General features: G+C 41.0%; 2 protein-coding genes across 9 annotated transcripts in view; one reads left to right on the forward strand and one right to left on the reverse strand.

Annotated features, from left to right (window-relative positions):
* Positions 1-14124, reverse strand: part of cep350 (centrosomal protein 350) — a 33454-nt gene extending 19330 nt beyond the window's left edge. For 2 of the 5 annotated variants that reach the window (XM_040053092.1, XM_040053089.1), the window contains exons 1-15: positions 13755-14124; positions 11493-11581; positions 11312-11355; positions 11071-11176; positions 10755-10920; positions 8942-9546; positions 8718-8831; positions 8374-8496; positions 6287-6406; positions 4553-5271; positions 4305-4423; positions 2861-3873; positions 2563-2728; positions 1924-2093; positions 1577-1763 (exon numbers count right to left, since the gene is read on the reverse strand). In XM_040053092.1, the coding sequence (XP_039909026.1) occupies positions 1577-1763; positions 1924-2093; positions 2563-2728; positions 2861-3873; positions 4305-4423; positions 4553-5271; positions 6287-6406; positions 8374-8496; positions 8718-8831; positions 8942-9546; positions 10755-10920; positions 11071-11176; positions 11312-11355; positions 11493-11568 (3728 nt within the window). In that variant the 5' untranslated portion in view covers positions 11569-11581; positions 13755-14124. The other 3 variants (XM_040053091.1, XM_040053093.1, XM_040053090.1) reach the window with 3 other exon arrangements.
* Positions 14125-15367: 1243 nt separating this feature from the next.
* LOC120747121 (voltage-dependent R-type calcium channel subunit alpha-1E) overlaps positions 15368-17904 on the forward strand; it is a 110658-nt gene continuing 108121 nt past the window's right edge. For 2 of the 4 annotated variants that reach the window (XM_040052774.1, XM_040052773.1), the window contains exons 1-2: positions 15368-15591; positions 15908-16001. The gene's annotated coding sequence lies outside the window, so the exon portion shown is untranslated. The remainder of the gene's footprint in view (positions 15592-15907; positions 16002-17904) is intronic. The other 2 variants (XM_040052771.1, XM_040052772.1) reach the window with 1 other exon arrangement.

The raw sequence follows: 17904 nt of genomic DNA on the forward strand, positions 1-17904 counted from the left end.
GAAGGGGAAGTGGGAAAAGCAGGCATGCGATATTTCACAAATTGTGGCAAAATTGACATTATGAAACTGGCATTACATGTACAAGATTGTATAAATATTTAAATAAGAGTTTCAAATATTCACTAGAGCATGTTTTACAGACATGGTTGCCTATTCTGAAGAACAGGAGCCGAATGGCAAAATGATAAAGAGCGAGACAGCCCGGGTCCTGCAAAGGTGAGAAAGTGAGAAAGAAAAAGGCGCTGCTGTGAGGTCAGAGTTATTAATTATGAATCGTTTCTTCAGAAAGAAGGAGCGTCTAAAAAATAATAATACTTTCTAAATCTGTACAAAAAAAAAAAAAAAAAAAAAAAAAAAAAAAAAAGCAGACAGTGGCACTTTTTTTCTTTGATCAAAATCTGCACAATGACATGAAAGCATCCTGTCAAAAGTTAAAATACTACAGAGGGCGACTTCCCTTAAGAACATTTTTAACTGTTTATGTCTTACAGAGTCAAAGAAAAAAAAGAAAAGTGCATTATTAATAATAAAAAGTTTATGATTCTCTCACAAGTTTCTTCCTTTATTGTGGAAGACACACAGACCGTGCAGAATCCCAAGAATCTGCCACCTGGGCTTTGGAGTACCATTAGGGGGCTCAAATATCACTGCTGCACAGTGGGATTAGAAGGAAAACAAGTCTCTTTCCTTCTCTCTGGGAGCAGGCCCAAGCGGTGGTGAAGCTGAATGACCCGATCAACAACCCTGTGGGCCTCCAAAACAAAATAAGCAGTGTTTTCTGTCTTGGGTTGAACTACAGTGCGGTCCTGTTGCTGGGCACTACGCGGCTGCTTAAACCCTCAGGCCCTCAAGAGAACAGCAAACCACAAGACTGCTTAGACTGGCAGCCTCAACTGAGGCTCCTCTAAGTGTAGTTTAGTAATTAGTCATGCTTAAATACATTTACTTTTGGTTAATAAATAACAGTATATGCCAAGTGGAAATTTCAGAGTGGTTGGAACAGCAAGAACCGAGGTTGCCTAGTTCAGAAAATATCCAAATTATTCCTGAGTGCACATTTTTAAGAGAAGTTTAGGTTAGTTTGGAAATACTCTGGGAAGCAAACAGTGTAGCTGGTGTGTGGCTTCCCAGGTTAATGTAAATTTTACTTCATACTTGCCCTGCATCCAGGAAAAAAATAAATAATTAAATGTTTTAATTTATGAAGCCGGACTGCATCCAGAAATAAAGAAATATATTCATGCTGTGATCCTAAATGAAAAATATATATAAATACACCTATAACCTACCACATTCAGACAGCAAATAGATGCGTCACTGTAAGCCAGAAGAACCCCCACGACACAAAAGCAGTGTGGCATTAAAGCTTACTAAAAACCAGGAAGGAAATACCAGAGACAACTGAACGCGAGCGCAACGTAGATTTGTATGAACAGTACACACCATTCATCCTGCTCTCAAACAGTTCTGTACATACTTCAGTTGGATATCTTAGAAATGATCTTAACAGAAAAATCTGCTGATTAACATATCCGGTGACATATTTGCAGCCTTTATAGCACTGAAATAAGCTTACTGTTGGTGAGAATGGCCTGAAGCTTCCCCTAGCGTGTCATTAGAGTGGACACTCTTGGCCTGGGTGTGGGAAGAGTTTTTGTCCGAGCCTCCCTTTCTGGATTCAGACGATAGTGCTTCCGAGGCTGGAGAGCAAGAGCTCCTCTGCTCCTCTACAAGAGTGGTGTCACTCTGATCTGATACTGGTCCTGCAAAGAGACAAAGCTTTGTTCTGTTGCAACTTATGACTCCAAAGACAGTTTAACTGAAATTCAGCTAATAAGCTTAAACGTATTAATTTAAAAAAAGTTTACAACCTGGTCATGTCAGAAAATAATCATTACAAAAATTAAAAAACAAAAAACTCACCTCTTTTTCTGGCAGAGTGCCTGGAGAGGGGCGAGGAAGCAGGTGTTGAACCAGAGGAAAGATGCTGTGAGTGATTGGATGACTGAAAGGATGAATGGTGGGAGTGACTGCAATCTGTGCTTTTTTCATAAGGTGACCTCCTCATCAGTTCTTCAAAGTGATTATTCACACTAACAAAGAGTGCAGAAAGAAATCGTGAGCATTGGACTTCTATCAAGAGCATATCTCCATTCTGAGTTCTGTTAACTCAAAATTTACAGAAATACACTGGTTGAACACCCCCCCCACACACCCCCCCATAACACAATCAGACACAACACCCCACTTCCTCACACATGACAACAGTAATATGTTGTCTTCTACTATAATACATGGAAATATGGATAACATGACTTCAATAATAAGGATTCTATTTATCAAGTCGAAGCTTTGTGAGGACACACGGATGACCAGTTTTAAATCAGTTTCAGGGTCTTTGATACGACACATACAAAAACAAAGCAAGGAAACAAAAGTGATCCTGAAAGTTGGTCTTTACTCTAAAAAGGAGGACAAATGTTTGTATCTGAGAGTGCTGGAGAAACCATCTGTGTGACATGAATGCCACCCAGTGGTGACTTTGAAGACGTCTTCAGTTACCTGGGGGAATTGGAGCTTCTCTTTATTTGCCCACTGGCTTTGCTGCTATGTGACGATACAAAGTCATCTTCATAGACTGCTGCGTCTCCAGGTCCATTTCCAGAGGCCACAGAATGGGCGGAGGGAGAATTCCTCTCCACATTTCTATCACTCACTAAAGAACAAGCTGGAGACAGAACACACACGTCCTTATCTAAACTGACCGCTAGTGTTTTGCATACATTTATATGACCACTATGGTTTTCATATTAAATGCATCATGGGAAGCTATTATATGCATACTCACACGTGAACTCACCTTTAACGTGGCTGTGATGGTTTTTAGTGAAGATGTTGATTACACTCAGAGGGCTTCCTTTGTTCAGCTCTTCCCAAACTGCTTTGTCCCGGTCCTGCTGTGCAAAGGACAAGCTGAGGCCTGAGCATTTCTCTGCTTCCCGCTGGAACTCCATCAGTCGCTGGTAATCCTTTCTTTGACGTGCACAGTAGTCCGCCGCTTCCAGGCGATCTGCTGGTCTAGGTACATAATTATATCTAGAGGGGTGAGGAGGACTTTGCTCATCCTCAGAAAAACTCCCTTCACTCAGAAGAGGACCCTCACTAATAGATCCACCACTCGAATCATGGAGATCTGTCCTGTTCTCCCCCTCGTCCATAATTTGTTTCCTTTCTGATATTTTATTCATTCTTGATTCCTTCTCCAAGCCATTGACTAGCTTCCCCCTTTCTTGTGTGTAACTGTTAAAGATGGGATCGATTACATCAACGGAAGTCTGTTTACCATTCTTCAACTTCTGCTCCCTGAAGGAATGCAGACTGCCTGCTCCTGGAAGAGCTGTGCCATTGTATGAACTATAATTTGTGGTAGTCAAAATCTTCTGGATCCTCAGAGCCATGTTATCTTTTTCTGTGTCACGTGCTGCCGTTCCTGCCCATCCATCGACAAGAACAGAGGGCCTAGGCACTAAAACAGTATCCATATCCATTGATGTTGCATTACCGTAGTTGATGCCTTCCCCAGCAAGCTTCCGTGCCTCACTTTCTATGCGGTTAGAGAGGGATGCAGCTGTGGCCTTGATGGCTTCGATGCGGGACATTTTGGATCGGGACCTGCCGGAAGGGGCTGTGGCTGGTCGCAGGGTTTTCATGCCGTTACTAGCAGCCACTTCTGCCTCTATTCTTAAGAGTTGAGAGAAGAGACGGTCATCGTCCGATCCTTGAGCAGTGCTGCTGGGTCCAGTCAAAGGTCTAGCAGGTGGGTACAAACGTTCTTGATGAGGCAAAGGGGCAACTCCAAGATCAAGATCAACCCTGTGACAAAAAAAAAACCTTTATTTAAAATGTAAGAAGACAAAAGAAGACTAAACATATCTAAGTGCAACACCTATGGTAGGTAAGGTAAGCAAACGGCAAAACTTGCACAGACAGTAGTTATGGTTTCAAAGAGTGCTCCACTTCATGTTTTTAATGCAGGGAAATGCAGCATTCCAAACAATCATCCTGTACTTTGGTGGTAAGAGATGTAAAAAACTGATAGCAGCCTATGAGGCTATTTATTTCCAGTCACTTATCGCAGATGTTCTTTATCGTGCACTATTTTTGTTTGTTCCTGTAATAAAACACTCGTGGGTTGTTGCATGCGATGCTCATAAAACCAAACATCTGGATTATTTTCAAAAGCCAGATGATTTTCTAGTTATCAAACAAAGATCATTTCAAGATGGGTATGAGCATGAAAGTACCTAGTTAATGGAGGTGGTGGATGATCATTCAAAGACCTGTCACTGCTTGATGGGCTCTGGGGTGCCTCTAGTCGTTTGTTCTCTTTGTCCGACTCTCCCGAGGGCTGGTACATCGGTCTCTGTAAAAGAATACATCAACAACACTTATTTTCGTTTTATTTTTCCACTATATAAGTGATCATATCTTTGTTTTTGCAGTTTCCATGTTTGTATAAATGACATTACCATGTTTTTGTGACCATACTTACCAGCTGAGTAGAAGGAATAGCAGGGAGTGTCTGCATGGCCCCTTCGCCCAGCTGGGCCTCCTCCATCAGCAGTTTGTTGTAGGTCTCTTGTAGTCGCTTTTGTACAGGGGCCACGGGAGTCTCAGTGGGGATTGCCACAGTTCTAGCAACCTCTCTTTGCTTCCTGTAGAGCTCCTGCAGTCTCTGGTGTCTCCTCTCCGATTCCTCCCTCATCGCCTTCTTCTCGTCCGCCTGACGCCTTTTTCTCTCTTCTTGTTGCCGGGCAATGTACTGGCGTACTGTATCTGCATCATAGTGCCTTTTCTTGTGCTTTGCGTCAGTTATGTTGGTAGTTTCTGGACGATGTGTAGTGGGGCTGGCACTGCGACAAACTCTCGATGAGCTGTTTGCTGCCGCAGTAGTTCCCCAAGTAGAGACGGGCGTCCTTGTTCGTGACCCTGAGCCCCCTCTCCTACCACTGCTGCTACCCCGGGACCTTTTTCGGGCCCTCTCGTCCTGCTCAGCTGCTTTGCACTCCAGCTGAAGGTCATCCAGTATTCCCTGGATGTCTGCTGACAACAGGTCTGAGCTTAACCCTCCTGGAACCTTGTCCTGAGGGATAGATGTTGGCGTGAGGTGGCTTTGTGATTGTCCCTGAAATCCACTGCACGGCCGCTCTGTGCTGTTTGGACGTGATCGTCGCTTTGATTCTGAGCGTAGATCTGAGCGGTGGCGGGAATCTGGTGAATATTTCCAGAAAAGCAGATATATCAGTAATTCATTCACGATGTAAACAATGACGCACACTAAAACAATGTGTGTTGTTAAATGACTTCAACCAAGAAAGACTCCTGTTTAATAAGTGTAATATCAACTTGACCTTCTATGCCAATAAAATGAAATATTTCATGATAAATATCAATAAAAACAGGTTCATCCCAGCTTGAAAAATGAGAGATCCTCCAACATGTGACTACAGCTGATTAAAAAATTCCTAAGCTGAAGCATCAGACATACGCATAAGCATAATAAATGAGGCTTAGGGGAAGGCATGCTATGGCAACTCTAATCTGGGCCAAATCGAAGATTCCCATGTCGTATATAATCCAGTCTTTTTTTTGTTAACACTCCCCTGCCATCCCCATGGTACATGCTGCATGCACTTGGGTCAGCCTCTGGAAATCAGGTCATGTCTTGTGCATCCAACCAGAAAAGCCAGTCGATTTCTATTCCTTCTGGTCAGTGGTGGCCAGTACAGACACAGCGAGCAAAGACAGAGTGAGGTGTGGCTTTATGTAAGTGTACTGCAAGTGTGCAGCAGAAGCTATGGACTTTATTTAATGATATTCCTTTGGCAGGCTCGGTTTTCTGCATTGCTGCCAGATGTTCCAGACAAATGAAACTATATGTCTTTGAATTTTCTTATAATATTTTCAAACTACTTTATCACAGATAATAGCATCGAGAAATGTCCATGTATTTCAGGAGTTAAAAGGCTTAAAGCGGCATAGTTAACACAGGCAGATTTAAGTCAACTGAAAACAGTAGATTTTTTTTTTTTTTTTTTAAATGAGGGGGTGCGAGAGGGTTAAAAACCTATTTTACACTTCAGTTATTCTACAAGCAACTGAGTAGAGTCACACTGACACGCTGTGGGTGAGTCTTTAATGCTTAATAGACTTCTAATGATCTTTTCTGTCTCTATGCTATTCAATTTAACTTCTTTACCGTTAGGTGAGAGCTTGCTGTTCTCACCTGTTCGGCTCAATAAGTCAGCCGCATGTGGACTGTCCTCCTCTCTGGGCAGCTGAGGAACTGGACCTAGTACCATCTTCACCAGCTTCTGGCCCTCTCGCCATGATGCAGGGCTGATCGCTGCAAAGTAACAAAGTTCACACGTGAGACTGTGTGCTGCTACAACTGAGTATAGTTGCTCTTGGCCTCATGAAACATAAGCATCTATATATCCACCACCAGAATAGACACACAGCTAAGAGAATGAAAGACAAGCAGCAATCTGACTTTCCTTTAGTGGGATTTAAATAATTATTCAATCAAATACTATTACAATAAAAAAATAAATATAAAAAATGTAGGCAGTTGCTCTAAGTCTATTTTTCAAATCACTTAAGTTGCTGTGTGGAAGAGTCGATGCACCAAAGGAACAATGAGTGCAGAATACTGATTTTGCAGTACAACCAAATCCCAAAATGGATATTGTCCTCCTTGGCTTTAGTGACACAGCAGGTACAACACTCTCAGCACAAAAGCAATGTCCCTCTATCTGAAATCTCTAGAGCACCCTCCACCCTGAATTCTCGTGAAGAGCAGTTCCCGGTAATGAAGCTGCACTTCTGCTCACCCAGCAGCTGTTTGTGCAGGGTGAAAGAGCACACTGAACCTGGCCACAGATCTAAGAGGGCTATTTATAGAGTCGTGAAGGAAAGAGAAGAAACCACGAGACCAAAGCGAGCTAGAACACAAGATAAAGATCTTTTACGGCTTTTAGGGTGTTTTTTTTTAACATCGTTTTCATTTTTACCGTGGAAAAAAGAGGAACTACATGAAACAGGATGCCAGTTAGAGTCAAAAAGCTGAAGTTGGTGTCTTAACCTTTATTAAGCTAATTCTGCACCAATAGCTGACAAATCAAAGGGCCATTACCTCAAAGCAAGGTTAGTGGGTTATCCATACCATAATGTAGAACACTTTTAATGAGGATAGATTAAGCTCAAACGGTGACCAATCAGATCTCTTAAAACAAGAAATCACACAAAAACCAAACATGTACACAGGAGTCTATTATAAAGAGAGACATAATGAAGAGCAGACAGACAGGTACGTGACAGCTGAGACAAACTTGTCTGTCCCACCCTTTCAGTTTCGCGCTGACGAAAGAAAACTTCCTTCCAAACCAGTTCTCTGAAAATGTTGCTGCCTTTACATTCTTGATTCATTACAGCAGCTGAGAATAAGATTTTACCATGATAACTGTAAATTAAAAAAACAAAAACAAAGTGGCACATCCTTTGTCACTACAAAAATAATCATTTAGCACTCTTTGAGCAGTAATAGGACACTTTGGTCAGGCAGACCTTAACATTACATTCTAATTATTGAAGATGGATAACAATCAGACACATTAAATGTGTACTTTTGATGGCAACTTGTTGAAGGGGTGAAGCTCTGCTATGATCAGGTTTCACCAGTGTGTGTGGGCACAATTCTACTATGCTGGTGTCTGTACGCTACTAGCTGGCCACAAACTGCATGTCACACATGCTGGACATTTCTTGAGAGGTTTGAGTCTTAACACTGAACCAGCAGCCAGCAATACACTGCCACACACACGCACACGTTAGAGACAACTACAAAGATCAAAAGAACACACTAAATACTAAAGCACAAACACTTGCAGGATGTTTGGGCAGGCTGCTTGCACGTAAACAACACCAATTAAAAAAAACAGTAACATTACTCTGATTGTGTACATGCTAGCCAAAAGTTTAATATTTGAAAGCATCGAAATCACTACTCAACTGAAACTCAAGTGTGCTGGGTAAAGCAACAACAAGAACATCTATGAATACATATACAAGGGAATAAAGGTACATAAGAAACGCTGTATATACTTAAGAGTGCAGACAGGAAATGAGCAAAGCAAAGAAATGAGAAAGTACCACAGAGATGGTTCAACATTTGAGGCTCTTGGTTGGCAGCAAGTTCACTGACCCGTGACAAAATCCTGCCAGACTGTTCCACTTGCTTAGCTTTCCCACTGTCACTAATTAAAAATAGATCAGGGGGTGGGTTTGCCCACACATAAAAGAGGATTATTGTACCTGGTTTTGGATTTAGGTCAGAGGCAGCTCTGTGGACCTTCCTAATGGTTTTGGGAGGCCTCCTCTCTTTGGACCTGTCTGCTCTCTGTTCCCTCTGCTGTTGGTGCCTGTGTCTGGTGCTCTCTGAAGACATAAAACACATACAGAGTATAAGCTATAAAGCCAAACAGACGGGGACAATTCTAATATTTCAACATCTGGGATATTGTAAATCAAAGGCTGTGCATAAATCTAGATTTATGCAGAATCCAAAAACATTTAAATTAACTACTGTTTTCAATAAATCTGTTGTGTTTCAAAGCTCAGATAAAAACATCATGACATGAAGAGTGTTTTGTGTTTACCAGCAAACTGCTTTGACAGGTCTCTGTAAAGTTCTCTGCTGAGGTTATGGAAGTCCTCTTCCTTCCAAACTTTCCCATCAGGAGTCCGGATCTTTGTCTCTGTACTGTTGAAACCTGTGAATAAAATGATGGTTTAAATAAAACACAGCATCATGTTCCCTGCCATACAACTCAAATCTGTCAGAAAGGTTGAACATGATGAACCAATCCTACAGTGGAGATACCTTTGTATATGGGAGCAGGTGGTGCAGCTGCTACTTTGCGTATTTTGGCTGTCGGCTTGTTGCTTGTACCAGCATCATTAGTCTCAACAAATGTGGCTAAAGGCTGTTCCAGATTCCCCATCAGCTTCTCCCTCTCTGCAGCCTCCTCCAGATGTTGTCTCTGCCTTCGAATACGCTCTTTGAGTTTCTCCAGCTTGTTGTCGGGTTGATGTCGTCTTAGGTTTTCCAACCGCTGGGAAGCTGAACCAGGGCTGGTGGATGGCGTGCTGTCCTCTTGTCGGAAAGAGCCTGGGGTGGAAGCAATACATGGGCTTGACTGTTGGCTATCCATGCCAACTTGTGCTTTGGGGCTGCTTTCCTTAGTCCTTATGCTATCCAGGGCTGGCTGGTCATTGAGGTAGCGCACCTCAGTGCTCTCCCGACCTGAGGAGCGTGTGCTGTCTAGGTCCTTGTCAGCCTCCTTGTCTATGGTGTGTTTCTGGTAGACCAGCTGGCTGGGCAGAGAATCTGAGCGGGGAGGAGAGGATGGGTACAAAGACGCTGGCACCAACTTCTGACTGTAGGCCTCTGGCTGAGAGGAAGGATGTGGTGGTGGGGTGGCCTCTCTGGACACAAATCAGATTACATGGGATCAAGAAGAGGATCAAGATTTACTTTTAATTCATTGCTCACCGAGTTCACAGAAGAACATACTTACTGGCGACCATGGGTTATAGAAGGCTGGAAAAATGGACTCTACCAAAATGTTTAATGATGAAAAAGTGAAAACCTTTGACCACACTAAAATAATGATTTGGATATATTCATTTTTAGTAATACATTTTAACACTACCCGCAGTGCACAATGAGATCGTATGTGATGCTTTCTACGTATCATGGACCATTAAGTACATAGCAAAAAAAACCCAAGTCTGATCCATCTCCTTCCACTTCCCATACAATATTGATACCTACCAGTCAGTGTTAATACTTAATGAGTTAATGAATTAATCATTATAGATGTTGAAGGACCAGCATCAGGCTTGACTTAGTCAATGCTTTCCTAACACTGTAAAATAAAATGTAAAAGATATTTACATCCAGTAACTGGATGTAAATAAAGACACTGCTCTGACCTCAGCTCAGTGTTAGAGTAACATCAGACTGCATACTGCTAATTTCTCCTTTTTCTGCTTGCACTGAGAGTACATATGTACACCACACACACACACACACACACACACACACACACACACACACACACACACACACACACACACACACACACACACACAGCATTTCGAGTCAGGCTGACAAAGTGAACATTAACTGAGTTGACGACAGGTTATGTGACCGTAAGTGCAACAGAAGATTCCCAGTAACAGTTACATTGTACATAAACAGAAAAGGTGAGTAGGAAAACATCTTCGTGGGAAGTGTTACCGTAAGTCACCTGACCCCACTCTGCAGTGACGTAGAAAATTATTGCAAACATACAAAGAAAAAGCTGATCGTCCCGCAGTTCAGTCTTTGCTGTTAGCATCTTCTATTCTATGCTGTTTCTCACACTAGTAACATACGAGTAACTTATGCACTGTATAGTAAACGCGCGCGCACACACACACACACACACACAGTGGCACAAAGCATTAACTAGATACCATGTGCATCTCACAATATGTCATAACTCCTCAACCATTTTGAGCTAGAGAGAAAATTCAAATGGTTCCAGAAAGATGAGAATTATGTTATAATTTTATAGCCAAAAGCAGCCAGGCGGCTTTGTAAAGGGTAATCGATGTTTCATGAATGCATTTTAGTTCATTATTCGTACCTGTATGAGGCCAGCGGTTCCCTGAATTCCACGCTGTTGTTTCTTCTGACATTTCTGTCCTGGGTGGTATTTCTCAAGGGGCTACGTGAGCTGCTCTTTTCTGGGCTCTGCTGACTTCGACCTCTGGGCTTTGAAGACCCTCTGATGTCATCAACTTGTCGTCCATCTATCATAGAGAGCAATCTTATTAAAAATCATTACAGAACTCACACGTGACCTTGTATTCAGACTGTAGTATACCAAAATAAAAAAGGAAAACCCAATTAGCCATACTACAATTTACAAAGAACAAGTTTTATATCTTAGAATAACCCACCTCTGTGGTGGGCCCTAGAGGATTTCTTCTTGTTAGAGTCAATGACAGAGTCCAGGATAACTCCTGTTCCTGGAGCTGCTTGTATACGATTTTCTATGTGCCGCAACTACAAAGAGGAAATACCATTGTCAGACTGCGCACATACTGCAAATTCAATTCTGCTTCTACAAAAAAGACAGTGATTTAGGAAGAGCTTACAAAAAGCACAGTTTCAACAGAAAACCATTTCAGTTGTACTTACAGCAACTTTGGACTGAGCCAAACTTTTCCATGCAGCTGTCAGCTCTGTTAAAGTGTAACAGTGAAGATAAAATGTAAATTCCAAAACCCATATCACCCATTTAGGTTACAAAAAAATCAAATTAATTCATATTTCAAAAAAACAAAAACACCAAAATTAAAAAGGAAATTCTTCTACACACCTGTGCCAACATTATGATCAGAAAGGTGCTGAGCAGAACTTTTAAGAGATGCCTCAGTCCTCCTGCTGCTCCTCATCTCTCCCACTCACCTGCAGTTAAACAAATTACCAAATATATTACTGTAAGTGAGATCCACACAAAAACCAAACCAAAAATGTTAACTGAAACCAAAACAAGGAACAAAGTACTAAAAACAACACTGAAACAACTCAGTGACAGACAAATAATGATTTAAAAACATGAAGCACTACAGTTCGTACCCAACATATTAACAAGTTAAAATGCAAAGTAGTTATGGCTCGGCAGAGGTATGCAATTTGTCACACAGCAACAGCATAACTCTGCTACTCTGCCATTTAAAACTGGTTCTACAGCCTCACATTCTTAAAATGTAAGCACAACTCAGATATGTGATGTTTACTCAAAACACCTGTAATGCTAGTCACATGTCTGCTTTAATGGTAGGCACTGCATATATCAAGTCTGTTAGCCGTTTTATCCTGAGTAGGAAAAAGTCTTCCTCTACAGCATTAATGGTTGCCAATGTATTCAGATAATTACAGCACAGATCTGTGAGAGTCAAGTCTAGTCAGTGAGACACTTAAGGGTGTTTTGCACTAACATTTAACACTTGTTGAGTCATGAGGAATTCTTGAGAAGTCATGCCTTTGCCTCATAACAATCACGTGACACAGCCCTGGGGCGAGATAGGAAAAAAGAAGAAGAAGAAAACTAAATCCACTCTTCTTCAGTGGCCCTCCCTGTTCTGTTATCAGAGCCATAAACAAATTACTGATATGATACACTCGACTCTATTAAAAGACTGTTTTCTACCACAGACCGCTGTATTTGCTGTTGTGCGAATCCAAAACGCCACACAAAGAGCAGCTAAACTCTGAAACATTAAACTTTTTGTAAAGTTAGTAAATTCAGAAGGAAATGTCGTTTTGCTGGGCTGTCACATTCACTACGGAAATATGCTGACGTTGGCTGAGTTTAGAAAAACTGCACACCCCAGCATTTGTGAAACACTTTTTCTTTTACAAGTTCAACCCAAATAACAGGGGCATTACAACCAAAGTGAACTTATTCTGCCGATTACCTTAAATGTAAAACCCAGAGAGTTTAAAATATTACTGTATACCGGAATGATCCTGTATTCCTGTATAAGGGAACACACTGCTTTTAGACATTTGGGACTTCTAAAGTTTGAAAACGATAATATATTGAGACCCCAAACTTCCAACAGAGAAATCAAACTCTTTAGCAACATATCAACGGAGTAAAGGAGGATACTCTGTGAGAATTTAATGACAAAAACACTTTCACCGATAGACTGGAGGTGTTTCCACCACTAAAGCCGTGTAAAATCCAAGATGGCACATAACTTCTTCTCGTTAACCGATTGACGCGGCTTTCAGCAGGAGCGGCTCGGTGCTGCCGCACACGGGAAGAAACTGTATTACAAAAACACTAACACCGACTTGACTGCTGCAATGCAGCTTCACACCACACGTGTCACTAGTGTGCAAAAGGTTACTTAACAGCACCTCAGTCGTTCAGCAAGGAGGAAATAATTGGCCATCTTCGACTTTACATGAGCTGTATTGACTTAAGCGTAAATCATCAGGACTCGATCTTAGTTGTGTTTTTGGTTTCTTTAGAGCCACCTGGAGTTGCATTTATGCCGCCGAATACGGCGCCGATAAGTTTACCTTACCTTCAAATAAAAATATCATCTAGTTGTAAAACGCTGAGTGCCCAAAATAGACGAATTCAGACTGAGCGCATCCGGAGATATCCAAACGCTATCTGTAGTCAGTATTAACAGCACCCATATTATTATCGATTCTGTTAAACAATAACTATGCGAAACAGGAAGTGATAGTAATCTTAAAAACCTTTAAACTGTTCTGTAAAAGAATATAGCTAACAGTATCCAGGAATTATTCGCTCAAGCAACGGGGCAACAAAACTAATCGTATATCTCGTATTGGGTGTTAACTTAGAACCCAGGGTATTACGGATTTTTCATAATTATTGTTTTTAATAATAACTATGTTAAGTTGTCCAATATACTCTGCGTGCGCTCAAAAATCACGTTTGTAACTCCATCTGACTTAAAGATGAGGTACCGCGTAATGTCTTCGGTCCAGTGAATAGTCGGAGCCCCAACTCGAAAGAGTGAATAATAACGCTAGCTAACTAGAAAATCATGATTGTACTTGGCTATTCCAGTTTTAGGAGAGTAATGATATGTACCTTCAGTGAAACGATCCGGTGCGTCTAGATGTCCGCATTTATGTCGATATCCTCATGATAAGAAAATCCAAAGTTCTCCGGGTGACTTCTTCAGTTTCGTTCAGCTGTATGTTTGCTAACGTTAGCATCAGCTAACGATGTGGAAAACCAGTGTCAGTTAGTTAACCAGTGTCACTAAGCCAGCAACTTTTTTTCTACATTCACCCATCGCCTCAGAGTTAGTCCAGAGAACAACGTCTCCCGTGTTTCGCTGTGAGATTCCTTCAAAGAAATGTCGCCACCCGCCTCCGAGGTCGCCTTTCCCGGGTTACTATGATGATGTTTCTCAACAGTGAAACTGGAGTATCCAGGACGTGTAGGTAACTGAGACACCGAAATCTCGCGAGAATTCAAACACGAGAAACACCGGTAAAAGCCCACCTCCGCTCCCATGGCAGCAGTAATAATAATAATTATAATAATAATGATTAGAAACATACCTGATATACTTGAAGTGTCTGAAACTTAATTTAATGAACCAGTTTGATTATATTAAATCATAAAGTCTAAAAAGCAGCTGTACAAAAAACCCAGATTATTTCACAGAATAACGAAGAAAAACTAAAATCTGAAATGTATTTTCTAAAAATACTTAAAAAAATGAAATAAAAACACATCTGAGAATCGAAGGGCATTAAAACCAGAAAAGACTTCTTAACTCAAGTTATTTTTGCCTATTTGAAGCTGGACGACACTGCGTCAAGAGTTCAATAACTTCACCAACATATCAAAGAAAATATTTTTTTTTACTTGTTCCAGAATTATGTGGTCAAAATGAGCAGCTGGAGAGAATGGAGACAGACTGTGGGAGGCAGCTGAGGCTAAATGTGTGTGTACAGATCAGACAGACTGCACACACAATAAAAGGCCCAGCGACTGTTTCAGATACACAGCTCTACATGACGTATCCTAAGGTGTACTCAAAATGGTAAGATGTGTACCTAATAATTTAATCACAGTCAAAGCATGCTGGCAACACATTTCGAGGGTATATCTGTGTATTTTCTTTATTTCTGCTTTTAATGTGTACATTACATCAACACGCCAAATAAAGTTTTTATTTATTTATTTATTCAGATTAAATTTAAAATAGCTATTTGTTGAAACGCAGTAAAATATTGTGCATTACTGTAGCAGGATGGGCAGAAATCTTTACAGTGAAGTCGGGTAAACCACTTTTTACTCATTGCCAGACAAAATAAGAGAAAAAGTCTTTGAAAGTTTTTGTAATTTGTAACAAATTTCCCACGCGTGGGACCAATAAAGGTTATCTTATCTTATCTTATCTTATCTTATCTTATCTTATATCGGATTACACCCTGCGAAACTAACCTGAAGCACTCAGTTTTATTGTGTTGATTCGCCTGTTTGCACAAGTGTGACAATAGATGTATTGAAAAGACCAGGTACTCCCTGAGGCTTCAATCTTGGCATATAGGCTACACCCATGAATATTTCAAAGCTTCCTGAACAGCTAGTCAAGCCGCACAGCACAGCAAGAAGGATAACGCTCAACATATGTGCGATTACTGCCCCCTCGCGGCTCGATTGTGTATTACACACAGATATAAACTGCTGGTTGCATGGCGTCACCGTGAATGCTCCACTTATTCAAGAAGTTACCTCAGCCCACTTACCTTACGTTCAGCTCATTTAATTCACTTTCCCCCCTTTCCCCCCCTCGATTGATTTTTATTGTAGGCCACTCAGACTTGGCGATTGGTCTCTATGACAACAAATGAAGTGCGCAGAGAAAACTGGACAGAATAGTTTGATGATCTGTTCCCGGTGTTAACAGGTGAGTCATAAATATAAAAAACTGTGCAGCAGAGATTGCCATGAAGGTAGAGATTCAGGCTTCCAGGTTATGGCTGCTCGTTAGACAAAACAGAAAGCAACAAGTAAGCAGCCGTGCTTAATAACAGATTACGAGTACATTTTCTTATTGAAGTAAACAAATTGTCTAAAGGCTTTAATTAACATGTGGAATATTTAGTATTTTCAGTAAAGATTTGCAGCTGGCAGCTGCTCCATTTCCCCGGATACCCTCTCGGCAAATAACCTGACACGGTCTCTCTCTCTTTCTCTCTTTCTCCCTCTCTCTCTCCGGGCAGGCAGGATAGTACGTCGGACGTGGTCGTGTCTGCTGCTACATTTTCATTTTGTCTTGAAAGGTGAACGAAATGGAAAGGAGTTGTTTCTTTGTAGGTAAGGAATCCGGCGTTTTCCTCGTCAAACAGGTGTTAGGTGAGGGGGGGGGAAGCAGTTTCGCGACTGCATTCAGCTTGTAGCCTAAACCTTTTGTTGGCAGATGTTATGTTTGTGAAAACCAAAAAGAAAGGGTGCAGAAATCCCAAATGAGGAATATCTTATCAGTATTCACTGATGCTGATTAATAGCAGACAAATCGTGGATTGTGAAGGTGTTATGTGATGTGACTTGAAAGTAGAATTAATTTGCTGATTGGATCTCGGCTAATTAAAGTATATACTACAATTCAACATAAATTAACTTTTAAAAATATTTTTGTGTTATATATTACATGAACGTGATATGCTGTATGTCTTTTTCTTTTCTATATTTCTTTTTTGGCAGGAAGCTGTTTTTCAAGTCCACTCCCTTTGCCATGTTTGCATACATATCATTCAACAACATTATCCAATTAGCAGCGTGCTAAGACCATTACAGCGCCCCAATCACTCTTCACTGTGGCTTTTACCAGTGTAACAGATTGACAGGACAGTGGAGTGAGTCATTAGAGTCACAGGGATGCAACAAGATTCAATTCAGAGTGCCAGAGTAGTTGTCAGTATTAGGACCATGTGGAAGCAGGCTTTAGCCAGGTCCTGCTAATAATTTAGTGGACCTATACCAGATAATGATAAAAAAAAAAATTCTAGGAAAGAGACTCTCTCTCGCTCAGTCTCAGAGGCTGTGGGAAAACAGCCATCATTACCTCAAGGAGGAGGAATTAATTAAAGTAGAGAAAATCGAGAACACATTTGCTGCAGTGAACAGGAAGAAAGTGTGTCTGGCATGTTGTTCCTGAGGTTTTACCTTCTAACATGTAATTTACTTTCCTCAATCACTCCTTTCGCTGCCATACGTTTCTTTGACTTGAGACTTTGGGGATGTAAGTTTGTCATCATCGTCTTGAAAGAAGAACCCGTGTTGAGACCTGTTGCAGTACAGTCAGATAAACTAATCCCATCAGTCTGTTTTCTAATGTAACTGGAGTTTCACAGTGGAGGAAGAGGCAACCTGAATAATCAGTGTATGCATTTTAAATGACAAGCTGCTAACACTGTGCCATCTTCTTCACTTGAAAGATGTCTTTGTCGTGAGCCAGTGCCAGTTATTTCTCCCATTGCTGCCCAGTACTTCAGCAGGCAAGGTCATAACCTTTAATTAGAACTGATCAAATTATTTTATTCAGACAAGCCATTGCTTAAATCAATTCTCTCAACTGTCTTCCTAAATTCTTTCATCATGACACTTGTCAATTTCCTTTAACTGGACTACGTTAAATCTTTCTTGTCAACAGCTCTGATTGTCCTGATTGAATAACACCGCTCTACTAGGGGGTGTAAATTGGTTTTCTTGGTGTATAAATTAGTGCCTGTGATCAGCACCAAACTGAACCTAATGAAACCTCTTGAACCCATTTTGCAAGACGAGCTGTGTGTGTATTGTACCACCTGCTTCACATTTCCTGTGATTCATCTTAAGTATTTTTTTTATGTTATTATTTTAAAGAACAGCGTAACCAGAGAAAGGTTGCTGTTAATTCTGTCCTCGTAGGCGGGTCTCTAACCGTAATGAATTTTTAATCTCTAGACTAGGATTTTACCTCTTTAAATACAGCGAAATGAAAACGAATGGCAAATACATACGCAAGTGAAGAATGTCTCTGATCAAGTGTACTGAACAAAAAAGAACAAGACTCTTAGTCGGCTATAAAAGTCTGAGCAAGGAATGATTGGTTGGAATTAAATCTAAGATACTGCCTGATAACACATCAGTTCACCTTGGACAAAAGAACAGCTCGAAACAGGAAAAATAAAACTATGATTTGAGGCTTCAGACTGTCCCTGGTCCAGAGGCTGGCGAC

This window comes from Simochromis diagramma, unplaced genomic scaffold (genome assembly GCF_900408965.1).
Source record: "Simochromis diagramma unplaced genomic scaffold, fSimDia1.1 OVJJ01000419.1, whole genome shotgun sequence".
Lineage (NCBI taxonomy): Eukaryota > Metazoa > Chordata > Actinopteri > Cichliformes > Cichlidae > Simochromis > Simochromis diagramma.